This window comes from Eumetopias jubatus, unplaced genomic scaffold (assembly GCF_037043125.1).
Source record: "Eumetopias jubatus isolate StellerSeaLion01/CBP00866 unplaced genomic scaffold, mEumJub1_p1.0 scaffold_10, whole genome shotgun sequence".
NCBI lineage: Eukaryota > Metazoa > Chordata > Mammalia > Carnivora > Otariidae > Eumetopias > Eumetopias jubatus.
The window spans coordinates 125,196,151-125,220,045 of record NW_028274816.1 but is presented as its reverse complement, the minus strand read 5'-3'; the positions used below and the strand labels follow the sequence as shown (position 1 = coordinate 125,220,045).

Genomic DNA, 23,895 nt, shown 5'->3' with positions numbered 1-23,895 from the left:
TGCTAACCTGTCATGCCAGTTGTTTCGCCAATGGGAAGGGGAGGTGGTAAGGTTAGCTGCTCCCCACCGCCGTGTTGTGGGGGGAGCGGGGTGCTGCTTGGTACCAAGCATGGTGAGGAGTGGGTCATGTTCCTGGCTGAGATAAGGCCTGCAGGGGCATACCACACATTGGGGCTTTGTTGGGGGCAGGGAGGAGGGATGGGGATGTCACCCTTTTGCAAGGCACATGTGTCCTGCTGATTAGTTAGAAAGGCTGCCAGCCAGAATGAACTGGGCTGGGGGGATGGATGGGGGTGGGGGAAGGCAGACAGTCTGTTTTTTAAGTGGTAGTCCTTTTGCCTGGTCACTGGGCCAATGGGGCATGGGTTTGGCAGTGTCCTTTTGGTTTGTGTTTGTGTAGAGAGGGCCCGGGACAATGCTTCCTGGGAGGAGCTCTCCTGCCTAGAGCCTTCCTGCCCTCAGATGGACCCCCAAAATTATGGAATCGGATTCCCTCCCCCGCTTCACCTGGCCAGTGAGTCAGGCTGGTTTGTGTGGGCTCATTTGTCCTTTGGAGTACCTGGCATGTCTCCCCCAAGGAGAGTGAACTGTCTGAAGTATGTATGCAAGTGAGTCCATGCTGGAAGGGAGGGAAGGTCAAGTTAAGAGCGAGATCACCTTAGCAAGACATTGAACCTAGGGGGTCAGGCTGCCTTTCCATATGCTTATGAGATCTGGAGCCCTTTTCTTGAGCAGGTTGGTTTCCTGTTGTCATGGCAATGGGCCAGGCCTTGTCTAGCTTTCCCCACCCTTTTGGTTCAGAAGCTACTTTCTATTTGGGGATATTGAAAGTTGCTCTCCTGAGGTCTCTGGCTTCCTGACAGACCTCACTGGCTCTTTGTCAATGGCCTGCCACCTCCTCAGCTTCCCCTCTGCCCTTTTGTGATGAGGACTTTCCAGGAAACATCCTCCTGGTTGCTGGACATGACTAATTATATATAGCCTCGGGTGGAGGTGTGCTTGTCCATTTGGGGTTGAGGACATTGGGGTTGGGGCCTCAATTCCAGGAAGACGATGGGGGACGCTATTGTGTTGGAGGGTTAGGGCAATGAGAAGGGTCGCAGGTGGGGGTGGGAGGAATAGAATGCCGGTGGTCACTTCCTTTGAAAGCTTTGAACTTTGAACAGTTGATGACCTGGTGCCTGGCAGTTCTGAGTATCTAGTTTGTTTATGCTTCCTAGGCCTGGCTCAGGTGCCAGGGTGTGTGCCTGAGGGCTTCCTCGGGTGTCCCAGGCTCTCCTCAGGAGCCCTCACGTGGATTGTCCCCTTCCTGACTCCTGCCTGGTCCCTCAGCCTCACTCCCTGGCTGTCAGGGGCAGCCGGGCTATTGCCTGGAGCCCCCTTCCCCGGCCCAGCTTGAGGCTGCTCTTTAAGGGGTGCTTGTGTCTTCAGAAATTGGGCCTGAAACCTCCGGGGTCCCCCAGAGGCCGGTCCCCCAAGGTGGACGGGGTGGGGCAGAACTGAAAGGGAGAATCCACCCTACTCGGGTGGAGCAGGGAGTTGCTGGAACTCAGGAAACCTTGATCCGCACTTGGTGTGTCACAGGTCTCCAGAGCAGCAGGGCTGTTCTTGTTCCTTCAAACCCGAGATCTTTGCCCAGCCAGACGCCCCTCACCTGAAGTGGATGCCCCGGACTGGAACTCGATCATCCATGTGAGCTGGGTCCTCTTGGTGACTCTGGGCCCCAGGCCTTATCCCAGGCTTCTCCCAGGTGTGATGGGTAAAGCTGAGGGGCTCTGTCTGGCCTGGTGTAGTTTAAAGGTTAGAGGGTGTGAGAGTGGTTCCCCCAGGACTGGGGCTGAGGGCTTGATGGGGCTTTGAAGTTCTTCTTTGGGTCAGGCTCCTGGGTGCTTTAAGATCTGTTCACTCTGCATCTCACTCCCCATCACCATTTGTCCCCTGAATTCGAGAGTTGGGTTGGGAGCTGGATTGGGAGGGGTGGGGAGCAGAACTGGAAAGCCTCCACTCCTCTCCCCCACCTCACTTTCCTTGAGGTGGGAACTGTGTGGCTTATAAATTATCCGTATTCCCTTGATGGTTCAAATAGCTTACAGTCAGGCAGGAGTTTAAACCGTGGATTGAGGGTTTTGTTTTTTTTTTTTAAGATTTTATTTATTTGACAGAGAGAGACACAGCGAGAGAGGGAACACAAGCAGGGGGAGTAGGAGAGGGAGAAGCAGGCTTCCCGTAGGGTAGGGAGCCCTATGCAGGGCTCCATCCCAGGACCCTGGGATCACTACCCAAGCCACAGGCAGACGCCCAATGACTGAGCCACTCAGGCGCCCCGTGGACTGAGGTTTTTAGAGGGCCCAGGGCCCTTTCTCTCTGCTAGGCACTTTACCATCACTTACAAGGGATTATTTTTATTATTCTCGGATATTCAGAGATGTTGGACGACGGGCTCAAGGTCACACAGAAAGTCAGAGGCAGAGTAGGATTAGAACCTGCAAATCAGCGTTGAGCAGAATACCTCTCCAGCAAAGGCAAGGGCTTGGGGCCAAGTCTGAACTCTCAGGTCCACGGAGGCTTAGAGAGGGGAGAGGACTTGCTCAAGGTCACACAGAAGGAGGGGGCAGTGTTAGCTGAGTTTAGCGCCCAGCCGGCTGCGGCAAACCCCAGCGTGGAGCCGAGGAGGTGCACGTGGAAGAGCAGCGGGGCACCTGGCCGCGCCGCTGGCACCTCTCCCGCTGTCGTTCCTCCCGGGCCCTGCGAGACCGCTGCGTTCCAGAGGAGACGGTATCGCGGCGGCAGGCGCCGCGGGGCTGCCTGGAAGTGCTCGGGGCCGCGGGTTCCGAGGGAGCGGGAGCCGGAGCCGGAGCCGGAGCCGGCGGGCGGGCCGGCTGATGTCATGTGAGAAGCGTGCAGTCGAAGCGAGCACACCTGGAGCCAGATAAGCTCCGTGTGACCTGGCAGTGAGTCACGGGGTGCTGCGGAGCTCTTAGCACGACCGGCCGGGAAGAGGCTCGGCGGCAGCGGCCAGTGTCACCCTGCGCCACTCGGTTGGGGGCACCTGCCCCCGCCTCCCGGCCCGGGCGAGCCAAGTACTGTGCGAGCCCCGCCGGGTCACCTTTGCAAGCCCTCCGTTGCGGGGCCGGCGCCGAAGAAAGGCCTCTGGGCTGTAGGAAACGGCCGCTTAGGGAGGTCAGAGGCCAAGGGGGAGAGGCCGGCTCTCTTGGGAAAGTATTTCCTTTGTATTTATTTGTGAGTGTGGTTTGGGAGTGGGGTGTGGGGGACTGACCCTTTTAAGTGTCCACCCACAGCAGCCAAGTCTGGGCGCCTTTCTTGGGATTCCAACGTTATAGTTTCCATTTCCTGGGGTTTCTGCTTTGCCAGCTGCAGGGTGACCCATTTAAATCTGTCCCCTCTTAAAGCCACAAGACACTAGTGAGATCTATTTTAACCAAGTCCCCCAAGTCACTGAAACTTTTCTGAGGCGTGAGATGGCAAGCCTTGAACTTCCCGTTGCAAATTTGGTTTATAGCCTTCATGCTAAATGGATTGTCAAGTCTTTCTTTTTTTCTTTTTCTTTCTTTTTAATCTTTAAAAATCGCAAACGTAACATATGCTGGGAAAAGGTTTAATCCCTAGGAAGTCTATTAGATAAAAAGCTAAAGTGGTACTACCCCTGCTTGCCCCAACTCCACGGAAACCACAGATAAAATTTGGTAATGAATATTATATACATGGATATATATTAAATACATGTTTATTATATATTTATAACATATTACATGAATACAATTTAATATAAATATATATTTTTTCCTGTGGGAAATAAAGAGCATACAGAAAAGTAGAAGAAATATTATACATAATCCCACTATCTAAACCCCTCGGCCTAGATACACACACACCCCCCCCACCAGCTAAATATTCTCATTGTAAAAAGTTAGAACAATATAGATGAAACACAGATCTGCTATGACTCTTCTAAAATCCCTATCTCTTCCCCAAAGCATACATTTTTCTATGCATCTGGAAATATTGCACATACATGATGTGCACGGATATATATGCACACATATACATAGTTTAAAATATATATAATTATAAAAACTATATATTATCCGGCAACTTGGTTTTTTCACTTAACAATATAGTATTGAATCTTTCCAGGTGAGTATATACAAATCTCCTTCATTCTTTTTAATAACTGCCCAGTTCTATGATTTAGCTATTCCTCCAGTGACGGACCTTTATATTGACAGAGGTTTGCAATCACAAACAGTGATGCAAAGATTAGCCATGTTTATTGTGTGAACATATCTGTCGAGGTCCTGTATGTGGAATTGCCTAGTCTAAGAATATGTACATTTAAATATTTTCATAGATACCACCAGTTTGCCCTCCTCACACCAATTTATGCTCCCAGCAACACACATGAGCTACCCTGCTTCCTATCTTCTATTTGATTGATGTTATTAATAATGGTAGTTTTTACTAAACTGCTAAGTGGACAACAGTATACCTCTGTGTTCTTTCATGTGTCTGCGGATGACTGAGGCTGCAAACCTGTTCTTGTCTGTTGGCCATTCGTATTTCTGCAGCTAAGAATTGCCTGCAGTTAGTCTTGGCAATAGGTACACGGGGCCTCTGGACTTGAGCCAATGTGATCCAGCCTGACCATGTGCTCACAGAATTGCCTTCACTTCTTTGGGCTGTACTTTGCATATACAAAGGTTCTCTCCAGCATTAAGATTTTATGTTTGGACTTATTTTAGTCACACTTGGGCTAAGGTACACACTTTGTGTACCGTATGCCGTCCACTGTCCCATTTAGATGGTAAGAATGTGCCCTGCTGCGACTGAGTACCGTTCTTGAGGGCCTGCTCTGGGCTAGGTGTCATATGGAGGGCTTATAGACCAATTTCATTTAGTCCCCATGCCTTATGTGGTAGGTGCTGTTATTATCCCCATTTTACAAATGGGAAAACAGAGGCACAGAGGTATGAAGTGACTTTCCCAAGATTGCATAGCTATTACCTCGGATTTGGTCCTAGGTTTGCTACCTGACATCTGAAGCCGAAGCTCTTTCATTAGTTTCATTTATCTTTATTTATTTAATTTACTTTTTTGAGGTAGGGGAGAGGCAGAGGGAGAGAGAGAACCTCAAGCAGGCTCCACACCCTGAGACAACGGGGCTCCATCCCACGACTCTGAGATCATGACCTGAGCCAAAATCAAGAGTCAGACACTTAACCAACTGAGCCACCCAGACATCAGCATATCTTGCCTCAAATACTTTAGTATATATATATATATCATTAACCAGACTTCAGTATTTGTTTACAGTTCTTTTTTCTTTTGAGTGAATATTTCACACAAATCTTATGTGCGCTATTTGATAACTGTTGACAAACGTATACACCTGTCAATCCAACTCCCTATCAAGATAATGTAATATGAACATCACTCCAGAAAGTTCCCTCATGCCCTTTTTCAGGCAATTCCCACCCCTACCCCCGTCCTCACCATCCAGAGGTAATCCGTGTTCTGATTTTTTTCGCCTAGCTTAGTTTTATCTGTACACATCTTCCTCGGCTTACCTCCTTCCTGCTAAACCCATCGTAACTTGAAAATACCATAAGTTGAAAATGCATTTAATACACCTAACCTACCGACCATCATAGGTTAGCCTAGCCTACTTTAAATGTGCTCAGAACACTAATATTAGCCTACAGTTGGGCAAAATCACCTAGCACAAAGCCCATTTTATGATTAAGTATTGAGTATCTCATGCAATTGATCGCACACTGTGCATGCAGAAAGTGAAGACAGAATGCTATAGGCTGGGTATAGAATAGCTGTAAGTTTATCAGTTGTTTACCCTTGTGATCGTGTGGCTTGCCGCCACTGCCTAGTGTCACAGGAGAGCCTCTTACTGCATATTGCTAGGTCAGGAAAAGATCCAAATTCAAAATGTGAAGTATGAGTTATTACTGAATGCAAATTGCTTTCACATATGCATATCGTGAAGTCAAAAAAATTGTTAAGTTGAACCATTGTAAGGCAGGGACCGTCTGTACTAGAACTTCATATAAATAGTACCTTACCAGTATGGTACTCTGTTGTCAAAGCCTTCTTTGGCTGTCACTTGACATAATGTTTTTGAGATTCATCCCTGTTGTGTGTATCAGTAGTTGCTTCCTTTTTCTTGCCAAGTAGTATTCCACTCTATGAGTATGTAAATTGTTTCTCCCGTTGATGAACTGATAGATGCATATTTGAGTCAAACGGTCTTTGCCCTCAAGACGCTTTCTGTCTTAAAGTAATAAGGCATCTGAGTTGACCAAGTCGATTGTAGTTTGCTCTGATTTGGGGAGCAGCAGGGTCAAGATGATGTAGGTACATACCCTAATTTATATACATACCTTTCCTCCACGTACAATTAGGAAAGGCCTCCTGGAGTAGGGTGAGGGGAGAAAGGCAGAGAAGGAGGTCAGAAAACTGTAAGGTTCCCTTCCCTGGAGAGGGTAAGAGATGAATGAATGAAGAGCGCAGAATGAAGAGTGGGAAAGTGCTGATGTCATTGCTGCTAGAGTCTTTGGACCTGAGGACAGGAGATGCTGAAAGGTCCAAGGTCTACGGGAAGGTGATGGAGCCCCGTGCCCGGCAGAGTGGGCTCTGAGGAGCAGAGGAACAGCAACACCTGTACCAGGGTCTGACCCTGGACAGCGAAGTTGCAGGTGGCTCCAGACAGGCGGCACAGGAGAAAACCCAGGTCACAGCCAGGCAGTTGTAGGGATGACAGTGGGGAAGGGGTACCTTGTGAGCTGTGTGCATGGCTTTGGCAGGACAGGGGTGCTGAGGGGAGGGCTGAAATGGACAGCCTCCGAAGGCTCCAGGGTTGGGATGAGAGGGGTAACTTTGGCAGAAAGTTAATAAATAACTTGTGTCCACAAGAGACTTAGATATTTGGAATTTTCGAGCTAGAAGAGCCGTAGATCATCCAGTCCAACCTTGAGCAAAGTGACGGGCTCAAGGTCCCGTAGCGATTTGTCGGCAGATCCAGGCCTAGATAGCGGACCCACTAACCTTGCTGGCCAGTGGCTGCCCTCCTCCCCCATGCTGTTGCTCTAGCAGTGACTGCGTGTGGTTCCTGCCTGCCTCAATGGCAGTGAGGGGCAAGCCTTGGCTAAGACAGGGATTTCCATGAAATTACTTCTCAGGAACCTTTCCAGCCCAAAGATTCTAGAATTCTGGGGCCTGTTTTCCGTTGATACTGCTCAGATGTCTAGCCCCCGGCAAAGAGCCAGGATTGGGTAAGGATTGCAGAGTAAGAACTGAAGACCAAAAGAGGTGTCTTGGTGGGATAGCGTGGTAGGCAGTTGGGTCGTCATGGTTGGGCTGAGGCTGAGGCCAAGAGACTCAGTTGTCCCCTTCCAGTCCCCAGGGTGGGTTTCTTTCTTCATTTCCCATACAGCTGCCTTTGGAGCCATCTTCTAAATCAGCCCCCTTTTAAATACATAGAGAGAGAGAGAGAGAGAGAGAGAGAAAATGCGAGCATGGGGGCAGGGTAGGTAGGGGGAGAGGGAGAGAGAGAATCTTAAGCAGACCCTGTGTTGAGCCTGGAGCCTGACACAGAACTCCATCCCACAACCCTGAGATCATGACCTGAGCCACAGTCAAGAGTCGGACGCTTAACCGACTGAGCCACCCAGGCGCCCCTAAATCAGCCTTTTAAGACAGTGCAGGAAGTGATGGGTGAGGGCGGTGACCACCAGAAGATCCCACGTCCTGGTATATGGTAGGTCTGTGCCACACCCCATCAATATTCAGGAGGAGAGAGAGAGAGAGAGACTCCCCAGGTCAAAATAGAGCCCTGAAGAGAGGAGGCCTGCTGTCAGGTTCTCCCCCACCCCAAATCAGTCCTGAGTCAGCTGGACGGGGCTGCCCCTGGCTTCACACTTCTTGGACCCTACATTTCCTGTCTGCCTACTCCCAGGTACTGTGAATGGAGCATTTTGAACCAAAAAGTTCGGAGGGAACTTTGTTTTACTAGGTAGAAATGGGTCAGAAGGGGCAAGGGGTGCCTGTTAGGTCCACAGGGAGCTAGTAACTGGGCCAGATTCCCCACCTCTTTGGATATGCTCTATAATTAAAGATTTCTCTAGAATTGCACTGCCCAGTTCAATAGCCAGTAGCTGTTGAATACTTGAAATGTAGTTAGTCTGAATTAAGATGTGCTCTGAGTGTAAAAATCACACTGGATTTTTATGCAGACTTCATATGGAAAAGAGAATGTAAAATATCTCAATATTTTTCATGTAGATTACACGACAATATCTTGGATCTATTTATGTGAAAATATATCATTAAAGCTAATTTCACCTGTTTCTTTTTACCTTTTTTAGTGTGGCTGCTAGAAAATTTTAAATCACACCTAAGCCTTGAATTGTATTTCTGTGAAGAGCACTGCTCTAGGAAGGATACACTGATCTCTCAGGAGCCCCGTGGGTCAGGGTGCTGGGCGGGGAGGAGGCGATTAGTCAGGGCCACCAGGACCCTTGGGAGTTCCTGGCCTTGATGTCTTCCTAGGCATTGTATTGGGGCCAGGGGTCCCTCTCAGTAGGTTGGGGAGCCTGGAGGGCCTTGCTTGGTCATGGCGGTGGGGTACACGGGGAAGTCCTCTCCAGGGCCTCGCAAAAGGTCGTTGCTGGAAGGAGTGAGCTTGTCGGTCCTGTGTCTCGAACTCAGAGGGGGAGGACTTCTTGGAGAGAGAAGAAATTGCACTTAATTTCTAATTAGGTGGTATGGCCTACTTCTGCTCCTTGTTCCCTGCTGGTTAGAACTTGTTCCCTGGCTTGAACCCCACCCCCGCCGGGTCTTTCTCAGTCCTGTCCCCAAGTGGGTGAGCGCTGGGGTGGGAGTAGGCTGGCACCGTGGGTGCAGGCGCCCCGGACCTCGCTTGTCTCTCACGCTGCCACAACTTTCTTCCCGAGGCTATATTTAGTTGTTGGTCTGGGGAAAAGGATATGAGTTTAGGATCCTGTTTATCCAGCAGACCCCACCCCCACCTCTCAGCTGTCTGTCCTCTGTTCAGTCTGGAACTTTCCCTTCCCTCCCTGCTTCACTTGGGGCCCCAGGGCCCCAGAGAGGAAACAGTATTTGCCGGCGCTGAGCCGTGGGACAACAACATATACTTAATTTTCTGTGCCCTGTTTTCTCATTTGTAGAGATAATGACACCTGCCTTGCAGGGATGCCATGGGGCGCAAACAAGAGTGTGGGTAACGCGCGTGGCAAGTGGAAATCACGAAAATGAGGGTTGATGCCTTGAGGTCTTCTGCCAGGCAGTGGCTAAGGCTGCTTCTGTGTCCCTTTCCTTCTTCCTGTGTGTGGAATCTTTTTTTTTTTTTTGACAGAGAGAGAGACAGCGAGAGGGGGAACACAAGCAGGGGGAGCGGGAGAGGGAAAAGCAGGCTTTCGCAGAGCAGGGAGCCCGATGCGGGGCTCCATCCCAGGACCCTGGGATCATGACCTGAACCGAAGGCAGACGCTTAACGACTGAGCCACCCAGGCGCCCCCTGTGTGTTGAGTCTTAAGTCAGGCCCCGGGTCGGCTTGATGGCACCCTCCTGCCAGGAGGTCAGAGCTCCCAGGAGCCACCGCGGTGCACACCTGTCAGGGGTGAAAGGCGATGACAGACTTTGGAGTCTGCGCTTTTACAACCTTATCGAAACCTCAGGTTTCCTTATTTGTAAAATGGGGGTAATCACAGACCTTCCCATAGCAGTGCTATGAGGATTAACTTAACAGAGATGGTATTGTATCAAGCCGAGCACCTGGCACAGAGTAAGCCCCCTCTCAGTGAAGGGGAGCTGCGCTCATTCGTTGGCCTTGTCTGGCCTGGAGACACAGGAAGAGGCTCTGCTCGAATCATCTTTCTCTCTCTCTGCTTCTGTTTGCAGCAGCGAGGCGGGGTACGACGAGGGCCCTGTGCTAAGCACCCGTGATCCTCCGGGGGTGCCCCCCCCAAAAGCAGTACCCCACCATGTTTAACCTAATGAAGAAAGATAAGGACAAAGATGGTGGGCGGAAGGAGAAGAAGGAGAAGAAGGAGAAGAAGGAGCGAATGTCGGCGGCGGAGCTGCGGAGCCTGGAGGAGATGAGCCTGCGTCGCGGCTTCTTCAATCTGAACCGCTCCTCCAAGCGTGAGTCCAAGACACGCCTGGAAATCTCCAACCCCATCCCCATCAAGGTGGCCAGTGGCTCCGACCTGCACCTGACCGACATCGACTCCGACAGCAACAGGGGCAGTGTCATCCTGGACTCGGGCCACCTGAGCACCGCCAGCTCGAGCGATGACCTCAAGGGCGAGGAAGGCAGCTTCCGCGGCTCTGTGCTGCAGCGGGCAGCCAAGTTCGGCTCCCTGGCCAAGCAGAACTCACAGATGATTGTCAAACGCTTCTCCTTCTCCCAGCGGAGCCGGGATGAGAGCGCCTCAGAAACCTCCACCCCCTCCGAGCACTCTGCGGCGCCATCCCCGCAGGTGGAGGTGAGGACTCTCGAGGGACAGCTGGTGCAGCATCCTGGCTCAGGCCTCCCTCGGCCAGGGCCCCGCTCCCGAGTCCCTGAGCTGGTGACTAAAAGGTTCCCGGCTGACCTGCGCTTGCCCCCCGTGGTGCCCTTGCCGCCGCCCGCCCTCCGGGAGCTGGAGCTGCAGCGGAGGCCCACTGGAGACTTCGGCTTCTCCTTGCGCCGCACGACCATGCTGGATCGGGGCCCCGAGGGCCAGGTCTACCGGAGGGTGGTTCACTTCGCTGAGCCCGGCGCGGGCACCAAGGACGTGGCCCTGGGGTTGGTGCCAGGTGACCGTCTGGTGGAGATTAATGGGCACAACGTGGAGAGCAAGTCCAGGGATGAGATCGTGGAGATGATCCGGCAGTCTGGGGACAGCGTGCGGCTCAAGGTGCAACCCATTCCAGAGCTCAGTGAGCTGAGCCGGAGCTGGTTGCGGAGTGGCGACGGACCCCGCAGGGAGCCAGCCGATGTGAGTGTCCCCCTGGGCAGCTGGGTGGGAGCAGGGGTTGGGAATCGTGCTTGGGTAGATGAATGGGGCACCCTGGAGCGGAGAAGTCGCGCCACTCCTTGGCCCCAGGGACACATGGCCTGGCCTGCTGGGAGGAGCGACCTTAGCATGGGGTGGTCCATGGTGATACAGGCTTCAGGATACAAGGGTGAAGGGTTTGGGCACCATGTTTCCTGAGCCCTAAATCGGGGCACGGAGGCTGATGCGTGCCACTTCAGATGAGAGGCAGTCTGGACTACTAGTCCAGCCCGACATCTGGACTAAACTAGAGAATTACCATGTTATTTAGACTTGAAAGAAAAAAATGAATTATTTCAAATCAGGGCTGTCGTGGAACATCTGGGCTGTGAGGCCATTTTGCTAGCTCTTGGGTAAGATGACTTCGGACATCCTCTTGCCCTTGAATGAGGAGTTGACTAGGGGGTAAGGTTGCAGAGATAAGCAGGGGCCAGATCATGGAGGACCTTGTAAGTCATGATAGGGGTTTAGATTTTCGTCCCAGTGAAATGGGACCATTGTAGGGTTTGAAGCGGGGGAGTGACTGGACCTGATTTATACAGATCACCTGGGCTCTAAGAGTCTTTATTACCTCTCCTGGCGGAAGAAAACACCTGGAAACGTAACGTATCTAGCCTACAGAAATAGTAAGACCTGACTGTCCCTGAGACCCCAGCTGTTATCCTGCGCACACAAAACGGCAGTGGGAGGGGTGACCTAGGAGCAGAGAAGGTTTAGATTCTATGTATGAGAGGGTCTCCAGGGGAACAGTGATCTCTAACCCCAGGGGTCTTTTGATAGGGTGGCAACGTATCAGTTTGGAATGTTTCACCTGGAGACAGAACATGAAGGACAGGTTGGCCTCTGGCCATCCCTGTCTCCTAGCTGTGGGTTTTAGGATTGCAGAGATCTGGCCCAGTGCATAGCCTGGCCAGCACCTTTCAGCGCTAAGTGGCCAGCCAGATGTGTCAAAGTCAGAAGTGGGAGGAAATGCTAAGGAAGCAGGCAGAGTCCTGGTGCTAGCTTTCTCCCCAGGAGGGGAAGTGGATGCTCAGATGGCGGCTCAGCCTAGCAGCATGGAGGGCCTGGAGGGCCTGGAGGGCCTGGGAGTGTCAGGGTCAGAGTCTGGCAGGAAGCACTGGCAGTGGGTTCCAGACCTTCCTCTACCCTGAGACCAGTGGAGGTCAGGCAGTTTTGCTAGTCAGGAAGGGGTAGTGAGTGGGAGGGAGCCTGGTATGGAATCCAGGGCAGGACCTGGACTCATTTATTCCAGAAACTCACATAAAGTACCTACTGCATGTCAGTCACCGGAGTAGACTGAGCTCAGGGAACCACAGTGTGGAGGGGGTGGTCTTTATCTCAGAGCCAAAGCCTATCCTATGTTGCCATGTCTGTCTACTTTCTCCCAAGCTAATGTTATTTTTAACAGATGGAATTTTCTTCTTCAAGAATGAATCCCCTGGGGGGGGGGGCGGTTGTTGCCAGCTCCCCGCTGAACCACAGCACAGGCCTCTGTGGGGCCCTGGGCCTGGCATCCCAGATGCTATTTCGTTTTCTCTTTATAGCCTAGGGATCATCCTGGCATCTCATATTTCTCTGTGGGCCACTCTCCCTTCGCAACAGGCTGCTGCCCCTCTATCCCTGGGGAAGGGGATGGTTCAGCTTTGGAGGTGCCGGTAGAGTCCACATTCCAGCTGGGACTGGTATCCCTTGAGATGCTGGCTTGCTTTAGCCCCCGTGGGGTAAGCCCAGTGGTGCCCAGAGGACTTCTTCCCCAGGCTGATGCCCGGGGGGTCTGGCAGGGGACACAGAGCAAGCTCCAACCTCATGAGTCTCCAAGAGCCATCCGAGAGAACAGTGAGAAGCATAGGGCTGCAGAAACCCCGCATCTTTTCCTCCCTGGCAGGTGGCAGGGACTCAGGCCACAGCAGAGAGGAGCAGACTGGGCCCGGCATCCTGGCCTCCTGGGACAGACCCGGGGCTGGTGTGGGAGCGCCGAGGCCTCTACCACAGCTCTCTTCCTCCATCTCCTCCTCTTCTCCCCACTCCCACTCCGGCTTCTTTTCTTGGCAGCAGTTCTCAGCTCAGTCCCATGCCAAGAAGAGTCTTCCCACTTCCTCAAGGCTCCTGGGCGGGGTACCCTGACAACTCTGGCCCCACGAGGACGGCTCCTGGCGGCCACCCTGCCCGTCAGGTCATCCATCAACTGTGTCCACACATTGCCTGTCCCCAGGGAGCTCTGAGGGAACCGGCTGGCCATCTCTTCTCTCTGCACACGGTTGGAGACCAGGCCTCGTGGCTCCTCTCCGTGGCCTGTTCAGAAGGCCCCAGGGAGAGACAGCCCCTCGCATTTCCTTCTCACATGATGTGCGTCCAGAATGCGTGGCTCACACCTTCATGTGTCCCTGTAGCTGCTAGCAAGATTCCGCCGGGAGTAGGGGTGAGCCACAGTAGGGAGATAGACATGGAGCCCCAGTAGAAAGTGGGAGAAGCAGCTCTTCTTCTGCTATCTTCTATTCCACTCCACTCATTAAACAGACATTTGTTGAGCGCCAACTGTGTGCTAGGTCCTGGGAGCCAGCAGTGAGCAGGATATAGCCCCAGCCCCTGGGAACTCATAGTCTAGCAGAAGAGATGGTCCAACAGCGGATGATGACAGTGCCATTTGAGGAGCTCCCCAACAGGGGCCAGTATGGGGTCCCAGGGAGCACAGAGGAGGGACTGGAAGTCCAGCCTTGGGAGTGATCACAGGGAGAGCTGCTGTCTGGGTGGGAGATGAATGCAGGGGAGGCAGGAGGAAGGGGAAGGCTGTGAGAGACACAGACCAAGACCTGGAGGTTGGAGAGAGAATGACACATTGTGGGGGAGGGGGGTAAAGCTGGGGGGACAGTGCATGGGGAATGAGGATTGAGAGAAGCAGCAGAAGAGACCAGCAGGGGACAGGTCACGAAGGCCCTTGTGAGCCATTCTAAGGAATGTAAACTTCAAAGGGCAAGAAACCGTTTTAATCAGGGAGTGATAGGACCAGATTTTAGAAAATCTCTGGCTGCTCGTGGAGAATGCTGCTGGCTGTAGCAAGGGCCGCCGTGGGGAAAATAGTGAGGGCCCTGTCGTTGTCATCCTAGTGGAATGGAGGCGCACACTTGAATAGAGCCGTGGAGATGGGGAGAGATTTCAGACGTGCCTGACTAGTGTGGGGGATGGAGGAGAGGAGAGCCAAGTGGGCTGTCAGCTTTGCAGGAAGATGCTAAGTTCCTTCCTTGGCTCCTCAGGGAAAGTGTTTTAGGGTATTTGGCTTTGGATCATTTACTCTTAAATTGTCTAAAGGCAAAGCGTTCCCTCAGTCTGGTGAGATGAAAGGGGGTGTTGGTACAGACGAGGATCTTAAAACCCCAGTTGGATCAAAATTCCTTTCTCCCGCTCCATGAAGCTGAGTGGGAAAGTCAAGGGCCCACTGAGAAGGACGAGGGCCTGGGAGAGAAGAGAGCCAGTCCCTTCCATTTGTATCCTCAGCGGGCCCATCGCAGGGAGTAAGGGTGTAGAATGTTTCTGCCAAGCTCGGAAAAGCCCACCTGCTAACCCCTGGCTGATGTGCTTGTCCCCCTGCCGCCAAGAGCTGGCCTGCAGGGGAGCTCCACCCAGAAAGCTCCGCTTCCCTGAGCTTCTGAAGTTGTGGTGGGAGGGGTGAGGTGGGGGTTTCCAGGAAGGCACCCACCCCCTGCCAGTCAGGCCTGCTTCCTCGGGCTCTATGTGGAGCCGTCAGGCCTTTCCCAGAGATCTGTGATACAGTTTCTTCTCCCTTTGGACCGTGGGGTTTGTACTCAAAGGCTCTAGATCTGTGACGTTCCTGAAGAGGTTGTCATGTCCGTAGACTTGCGTAAACCACCTTTCGTAGATTTCGGTAGGTAGTCAATGCCAAGGATGATGATTTGTACCTTTCCCTCTGCCCCGTCTCTAAAGGCATCCAGGGAAGGTAATTTTGCTGCTTCCTTAATTAACCCACCCTGATGTGCTTTCCCACCGTTGCTCCTGGTAAGGTTTTCTTTCCAAGGGGAACTCACGATGCTTTTGTTCCAACCCTTTCCCTGTAGCCCTGTCCTCAGAGACAGCCAGGAAGACCTGGCATGCTGGGCGCTCCCTAGCTCTTCCCAGCATCTCGGGCCCGCAGATGGGACACCAGTGGCCTGAAAGGAGACTGGCGGGTTGGGGTTGCCTGCATCTGGGAGAAGGACGGGGGCCCCTAGGCCAGGAAGCCCTAGACCCCTGGACAGAAGCTGTATGAGCCTCACCAACCTCGTCCCCGGGCCCCTGGGAACTTTCAGGAGTGGGATCTGCGGGATTTCATGGAGAGACAGAAAATTGACCTGTTCCAGGTCTGCCAGGCCAGCTTCTGAGCAATGGGCTTCCCCTGGGGCTTCTGGCGATGGTGGAGCTGCTGGGTGCTGCCTGGGCTCAGTGTTCTGGAACACCTCTGTTCCTAATGGTACTCCCGATGATCCTTGGAGGGGGTTTTGGGGTTTTGTTTGTTTGAAACAGAAAATTCTTACTTCATTTTTTCCAAAGCTTTGGGCACTTCTGATATCAATGTCACCGTGTGAGATCTTTGACCTGGGGGCTCAGGGTAGAACCCAAACTCAGTTCTTTTGGTGATGAGGTGGCCCGTGGGGAGGTGTCGAGGGCGTGAGAGCTGGTGGGTGAAAGGTCTTTGGGAGCATTTTGGGGGTTATCTATCCTGGATTAGTGGGGTGCATGGGACCAGCAGGGCAGCATGGTGGACGGGGTCATTTCTATTCCACTAGGTCTCCCTTCTCTGTCCTCAGTGGCACGTTCTGCCTTCTTCCTGATGAGCTGCTAGACAGACGGCAGCCCCAGAGTGCCCTGGCCACCCAGTCCGTGGGTGGTGGGCACGGTGCCCAGGCCACATTGAGCTGGGTGTGGGTACATGTCATGGTCATTGGTTGTTTTCGCAGGCACCGCTTGGAGCCCTGGTGTGGGGGCAGGGCCTTGGTTTGAGGTGGCCTGCCCTGGCCCCTTCCTGCTCCGGAGAGGCCCCCTGGGGCCCACCCTGCTACCCGTGGCCACCCCGTCCTCTGCTCCCTTCTAATCTCTTATTTACATTGAAATGGTTCTGGAAAATACCAGATATGCAAACACCCAGACTGGGGGTGGGTGAGGAGTGGGGTGAAGGGGGGTGTGTGGCGGGTGGGAGCACAAGTATTTTAAAAATGCTGCAGATCTCTACAGCATTTCCCAGAAACCACAAGCACGCGGTCCGCCTGCCAGCAGCGCTCCCCGCCACCCCAACACCGCAGAGCTGCTGGGCCAGAGGTGGAGAGCCGTGTCGGTGGGGGTGGCGCTGGCGACCCGGCTGGGGAGCCCCCTCCCCGGCCGCCGGGGCTGCCTGGCGCCTCCATTGTCAGTCCTGGGCCGCGGGTACGGATGTGCCCCAGGCTTCCAGCAGCACTGGGGGTGCCCACCGTGTGCCAGACAGGCGCTGAGAAGGAGTGGGGTCTTCATGGTTCCCCACCTCCTGCCGTGCAGTTTGCTGGTGGTGGGGGTGGGGGAGCCCAGCTCCGAGTCTGGCGTGCTGTTTGGCAGTCGCTTCTGTTCTGGTAAATACAGGGGACAGTGTCAGCAAAGCTTATTTTTTCAGTTGTTGGCTCCAGTTTGGTTGGGAAACTATTTCCTCCGACCTGGGTCCCCACTCTGGCTGCCTTAGTCTCCCGCCATAGGTTTCTCAGAATCAGGGCATGACATTCTCCCCTGGCAAGGCTCAGCCCGGCCGCTTCGCAGGACTCTGGGGTGAGGAAGCAGGTAGGGTGTTTGTCCCAGGGCTGCGCATAGCACAGGCATGCTCCCTAGGTGGTGTTTAATTGATCCGGTAAAGATTCAGCTGAACAGGGGCGCCTTGGTGGCTCAGTCATTAAGCATCTACCTTCAGCTCCGGTCATGATCCCAGGATCCTGGGATCGAGCCCCGCATCGGGCTCCCTGCTCGGCGGGAAGCCTGCTTCTCCCTCCCCCACTCCCCTGGCTTGTGTTTCCTCTCTTGCTGTCTCTCTCTCTGTCAAATAAATTAATTAATTAATTTAAAAAAAAAAGATTCAGCTGAACAGAAATGCCTTGGGGGCAGGGCATGAGAGCTGACAGCCAGGGTGAGGATCATGGCTAGCGTTCACTCTACATTAGGCACTGCTCTAGCTATTTGACACATACTAACTCATTTAATGTGCCCAACAACCCTTTGAAATAGGTAGTGCAATAGTCTTTATTTCACAGATGAGGATACCGGATCACAGAGAGGTTAAGGATAAGTCTCTGGCCGAAGGTTTCAAGGTTATTTGAAGTTACTTGTCAGTAGTTGAATTTGGGGCATCAGCTCCTTGCCCTTCACGAGTGTGCTGTTACAGGGTAGGGGAACGCAGTATCTGGGTATCCTTATAAGTCCACTGGCCGGCGCACTGGCCTATGTCCTATCGGCCTCTCTTCCAGAAGGGAAAGGGAAGCAAGGAGTGACTTGCTCTTGCTCTGTGGATGGTGAGCAACAGAAGGGTGTGTCGGCTGCTCTGTCTTTCCAGAAGATTAGCCAGAGGAAGCGAGCCCACGTGGCAGCAGGTGGGATTTAAGCGGTGGAAGCCGGGAGAGGGACTGGGAAGCATGGCTGAGGAAAGCCTTAGGAAAAGAAGCAGCATCTGTCTCGGCAGTGTTTGGGGGTGGTCCCTTGGGGGTGGCGCAGGGACACACACTGCCCCTTACTCATCTCTCCTACTAGACCCTGGGGGGGCGAGGATGGTGCCCCTGGCCTGTTTGGCCGTTACCGACATGCTCTCACGGACCTCTGCAGTACTCGGGGTGGCAGGATCCCCAGAGAGTCACCTCTGACTGAGAATATGTCCTCTTCTGTCGCATGGGGGCTGCACATTCTTTTTTTTTTTTTTTTTTAAGATTTTATTTATTTATGTGACAGCGAGAGAGGGAACACAAGCAGGGGGAGTGGGAGAGGGAGACGCAGGCTTCCTGCCGAGCAGGGAGCCCGATGCGGGGCTCAATCCCAGGACCCCGGGATCGTGACCCGAGTCGCAAGCAGACACTTAACGACTGAGGCACCCAGGTGCCCCGGGGCTGCACGTTCTTGCTTCCTAGTGCACACTGTGGGGAGAAGGTGAGGAGCACTGGCCTGGTGGAGGGCCTTGCAGGTAGTGGGTGTGCAACGAAGAGTTCTCATTGGCTTCTACCATTGAGTCCCTGCTGTTCCTTATGTCTGTCATGCTTTTCCTTGCGCATCCTCATGCCCTCATACGCATTGGCCCAGTTTGAATGTACTTCCTCAGGGAAGCCTTCCCTGACCTTCTGAGTTGTCACCTCCTTGTCTTTCCTAACAGTCGTCAAGGCTGTCGTTAATTAGTTATCTTATTTCTCCAGCGCTGAAGGGCTTCGTGATAGTTGTTGGATGTTTGTTGAAGGAAAGAAGATGGTTCTCTGCTCAGGAACTGGTTTCCCATTCTCTCTGCATGGTTTTCCTCATTTACCTCAGTTTTGGTTCCTAGAACCCTCCCCCTCCCCGACTCAACTAGGTGACTTGTCTGCAGTACCTGTCCCACCTTCACCCCCGGACCCTGCTTCTTCTGTCCCTGGGCACTCAGCAGCCCCCACAGGAATGGCGGAGACATGGGCTCTAGGCGTCCAGCAGCAGGTCGTGGGATGGCCTGCCTCCTGGCCCCGCACTGACGTCTTTGGGAAGGCACCGGGCTTGGGTGAGAAGCAGATTTGGGGTTACACGGGGGTCACACAGTGTGCAGCCCAGGGGACCTGGGAGCAATGTTCTTGTTGTCCTGGCTGCAGGTCTCTGAGGGAGGAGGATGTGGCCCAGCAGGGCTCACGGCTCCCTTTTTCCTTCGGCTGCTTTCCTGCTCTGCCTGCGTGCTGGAATGTCAGCAGGCTGGGAATTTTCACAGCAAGGATTTTTCCCAGTCAGAGCAACGGATTCCAGCTGGAGCCTGGGGACAGCTCCCACATGGGCAGCGGCTGCCAGGGAGGGCCAGGGTACTTGCTAGGGCACCCCAACTGCTCTGCTCTTGGGGCCAAGGCCCCACTCCCATCCTCCATGGGAAATGCAAAACATCTGTCTCTCCACTGGGACAGGCAGAACCTGGGCTTCAGGAGCTGTGGAGCTCAGGAGGGGCAGTGGGAGGCCTTGGGCACCAGAAACTCCCCCTCAGTGAGGAAAGAACGTGGCTGGTCATATCCCACAAGCTTCCCTTCCTCCCCCGGTGAGTGAGTCAGGAAGGGGAGCTGCCTTGGATTCCATCCTCAGGTGCGGCTGTGGCTGCCAGACCCAGGTTCTCTGGCCTGTGGGGGCCACCCAGCCTTGGCAGGAGGTGGCCCTGCTGAGTGTGTCACCCTTATCTGTCCCCTCTCTGTGGGCCCCATAATGCCTCCAGGGCCTGGTTCCCTCTCTTAGTGACCCTTCCGGCCTCTGTGCCCTTTGCCCCTTGATCTCGGTTCTGCTGGCCCCTCCCTTCCACTCCCATTTCTGCAAGGAGCTGACTCACTTCCTCTCTCCCTCCCCAGCTTCTCTCACTGCCAGGTCCTATGGCGTACAGGGTACCCACAGGGAGGCGAGATTTCTCACAGGGTGCTTCCTAGGCTCTTTTTCCTGGCAGTAAGACTGAGGTTGCCCCTGGCTCTGGGCAGAAGAAGGCTGGGAGGTGGGGGTGGGGGGAGGGGGGCATGACTCTGGGCTGTAGGAAGGCCAGATGCGAATGGCCCTGGAGCCTTGGCACAATCGAGGTGGGATGTCAGGAAGCCTTGAAGAGCACCCGCCCCATGTCACCCTGTGGTCTCGGTTCTGTGGAGGAAAAAGGCTGAAGATGCCATCCCTGTGACCAGAAGGCCTGTGCTTTCTCTAGAACAGAAGACATCTGCAAAGAGATAGGTCTCAGCCCAGGATGGCATGGGCTAGAGGCCAAGCAGTGACAGAGCTGTCAGGCAGCATGAGACGGTCATGACTCTCTGTGACACCCAGTTTCACGCCCAGCCCCATCTCACCATGGAGAAAGTGTGTGCAGATTCCAATGGCGCCTTCCAGGGACAGGATGAGGAGCAGGGTCTGATACTGTCTCCCTGCTGGTTTTTCCTGCTGGGAGCCCTCGTCCTGCCTCTCCTGGCCCGCGCCTCTCTCATCCATGGACTGGTCCGGTTGTGGAGTCCATTGCAGAAGCTGGCTTAGAACAGTGGAAGGTTTCCTCCTGGCATTGTCTAGCTTGCCATCCTTGGAGCCATCTAGACTGGGGAAGCCTGTGGGCCTGGCACTTTAGGCACTGGGGACTTAGCTTGTGCTGGGCCTGGCACAGCCTGGGATCCTCCCCTGCAGGGGGCCTCGGTTACCTAAAGGGCAGAGCCACCGGGTAAGGTCAAGTCCCCAACTCACTTGGCCATGCATCAAGTTCAATAGGCGCTGAAAGGAAACTGGGCGTACTGCCTGAGGAGCCTGGGGGACTGCTGTGGGCTGTCTTCCTAGAATCAAGCGACCAGCAAACATTCCTGTTCCCCTTAGCATGGGCGGCCTGCCGTGATCCTGATTCTGGCCCCAGGATTTCTGGACCATGACGGGTGTTTCTTGTTTAAATGAGGTTGGGGTGGCAGGCTGGAATGAGGCCTAGGCGTGGCGAAGTTGTGGGGTACCCACCTGACCACCCCACCCAGAGTACTCTCACCCTCTCTGGCAGGAGGTGCACCACCCCCCACAGGCACGCAGGTGCCTGTCTGCGTTCCTCTTCTAGAGCTTCTTTATTGCTCCCTGCCACCACCCCCGTCACTACCTGGCCTTGCCCTGTGGCGCAGAACCAGGCTTTGTGACAGGACACGCAATTTGGAAATGGCTTGGGACACAAACACACACACACGTACCCTGCAAAATTTAGCCTGGGTATCTTTTTCTCCCAGACGCTTCCAAAGCATTTCTGCCACCAGCTTCGAATCCTTCTAACTGGCCTTCCCCTTCTCTGTGCAGACCAGAGGACTTGGTGTCCGGGGCAGGGCATGGCAGAATTTTCTGGCTCCCATCAAGACCTTAACACACCGGTTTCCAGGTCTCTCTGAAAGAGGGACCCATGCTATAAAGGGTCCCCTCTTTCCCTCCCTACTCATTCTCTTCAAAAATCCCCAAACTGCAGAGCTTATTGTTGCTATAGGAACAGATGCGTGGCAAATATGAAGTTGGATGGAAGGGATGGTTTTGGCTGTAGGAACTGCTTTCAGCTCATTCGGGGAGGAGAAGGAGGCAGGCAGGACAGGCAGAAGGGCCCACAAATGGGAAGATGCAGAGGATGATGTATATGTTGGTAGCACACTGGGGTATATTGGGTACAACACGAACGCTGGAGCGGGACCCCCGGTTTCCAATCCTGACTCTGCTGCTTGCTAGCTGTGCGACCTTGGGCAAATGATTTAATTTCTCTGTGCCTCACTTTCCTCATCTGTCAAATAATAATAATACTTTATTATAAGGTTGTTTTAAGGATTAAATGAATCAATACCCGTAAATCACTTAGAGTAGCGTTATCCTCATCATTCATCTGTCTGTAAGGTGCTGGGAGGTACTTGGTGCCCGGGAGCTTGATGGGCCGTCTGCCCAGGAATGCCACAGGCCTGTTACTGACTCAGCTCTGCTGCTGGGGGTTGGGGGCGGCGGGGGCGGGGGGGGGTGCAGGGCACTTTACTCTGGTCCCTAGAATGGTGCTTTCCTCCAAAGGGCCCTCCAGGTGAAGACCGGGAAAGAAGACCCAGACCGGTCCCCACGTTTACTCGGGGCCACATGACAGGTTCAGAGTTTGTCCAAACTAGTTTGTAGTTCGATGCATCTTTAAAATTGTCCTCCTTTTCCCGTGACTGCCTCCAGTCAGATTCTTGGCCGATGCCAACAACTTCGGAATACCAGGCTTCTTTCTACCCATTTGCTTTCCCAGTGGAGCAGACTTCTGCACTTTTTTGTGGTCTCTCTACAACAGCATTTTGTTTCTTCATGCCCGTCTTGCTTCTGGATTAGGGCGAAGCAGGAACTGAGGCCAGAAGGCGAGGCACGGAACGGAGAGGCAGCCCCGACCGTACCCGTTCCTGGGTCTATTCTCTGCTCCTTCGTCACACATATGAGCCCGCCCAAACACGCCCACTTGGATTTTCTAAGTACTGTGGCAAAACCTTTCATATGAAGCGCCCTGTGAGAGACTGGTAGCTGTCAGATCCATTTCCTTCCTGTTCCCTTGTTTGGCCGTGGATCCAGGGCTGGGGGGAGCTTGTTTGGGCCTCCCTAGCATGGTGAGCACGCCCTGAAGTCCTGTCTCCACCATGTCCTCCTCTCCCTCTTGCTTACTCTCTGGTTCCTCCAGAGAGTGATGCAGGGAGGTGGCCAGTTGCGGTCCCCATTGCCCCCTGGGCAGAACTCCCGGCATGCTGCTCAGAACGAGGCTTTGTTGGCCTTATTTGCCCTTGACAGTTCAGGGTTCTGCTGGGACGTCTCTCTCTGGGAGCCCTAACATCAGATGAGCCCGGCATCGAGTGGTGTGGGGAAGCCCTCAGGCCACTACATTCCAGATGTCTTACCCATGCATGGTCCAGAGACGCTGCAGAAACAAGGAACGATTGTGTGGCACTAAGGGGCTTTCTCCCAGGCCTGGGATGCCTTGGAGTGGGGGCTGGCTTCCATTCAGCTTTGCCTTTTCAGCCCCTCTGCATCTGGCTTCTGCTCCCTGGCTAGTTGTTAAATTGTGGCTCAGTGGTGTCCCCCTCCCCCACTTCTTTCTGAGGCCTAGGGGTCAAGGCAAGGCACAGGGGGACACGAGCCTCTGCAGACTCTGGGGCAGGGGGTGTGAGAGAACAGCAGGGGGTCAGAGGCAACACCTGAGGGAGTCTTTGGCAAGGATGACCAGGACAAGCTGAAGAGGGGACTCTCTAGATCAGACCTGTCCAATAGGACACTGTGCCAAGACGAAAATGTTCCGGTCTGTGCCTTCCAACTTGGTAGCCATTAGCCATATGTGGCTACTGAGCACCTAACATGTGGCTGGCATGACTAAGGAACTGAACCTTTAAAAAAAAAAAAAAATTCTTTTGTTTGAATTTAATCAGAAGTATTCCCATTGTTTTGATTTAACTTAAATTTAAGTTGCCACACATGGCTAGTGCTTACTGCATTGAACAGTGCAGAGCCAGATAGCTCTCAGAAAAAAAAAACGGTGGGGTGCTCTTGAAGGCTTCTCTCCTCTTGCGGTCCCCCTGGTGAGGCTGGGGGTGGTGGCATTTTTCCCTTCCTCTCAGGAAGGAAGGCTTGTCCTCTCTGGCAATTTCTACGCTTCACCAACTCTGGAATCCTGATGCCCCAGGGCCGACAGGTCCCTGGCTATGTGCCTCCACAACTGGGGCAGCGCTTCCCCACCTTGCCAAGCATGTTTTCTGCCCAGCCTTGTAACACACAGGTGCTCACACGCCCCAGTGGATTTGGCCAAGGCTGTTAATGTGGAGGTGGTAGGTTGGTAGGAAAAGGAGAAGCTTTTGCTTCACCCTTCCTACTTCTATGGAGATTGAGTTTGAGCTTTATTTTTAAAGGGTTCTAGAAACAGGCCCAATCAGGGCCTCCAGAGGTGAACACACAGATCCTCAAATGTGTGTTGAGTGTCCAGTGTTTGGAGGAACTCAAGGCTTGTCTAAAGCAGCCTCCCTGACTCTGAGAATAAGCACCACAGGTTTCCAGTTCTCACACCCAGGAAGACCTTACTGATATTTTTATTTAAATTCGTGTGGCTGACCCTTAAACTAGCTTTCCTTTTTTTTTT

General features: G+C 53.5%; 1 protein-coding gene across 2 annotated transcripts in view; it reads left to right on the top strand.

Moving 5' to 3' along the window:
* The window catches only part of MYO18A (myosin XVIIIA), a 94,783-nt gene that overhangs the window by 849 nt on the left and 70,039 nt on the right, over window positions 1-23,895 (top strand). For both annotated transcript variants that reach the window (XM_088028396.1, XM_088028395.1), the window contains exon 2: window positions 9,949-11,030. In XM_088028396.1, the coding sequence (XP_087884522.1) occupies window positions 10,032-11,030 (999 nt within the window). In that variant the 5' untranslated portion in view covers window positions 9,949-10,031. The remainder of the gene's footprint in view (window positions 1-9,948; window positions 11,031-23,895) is intronic.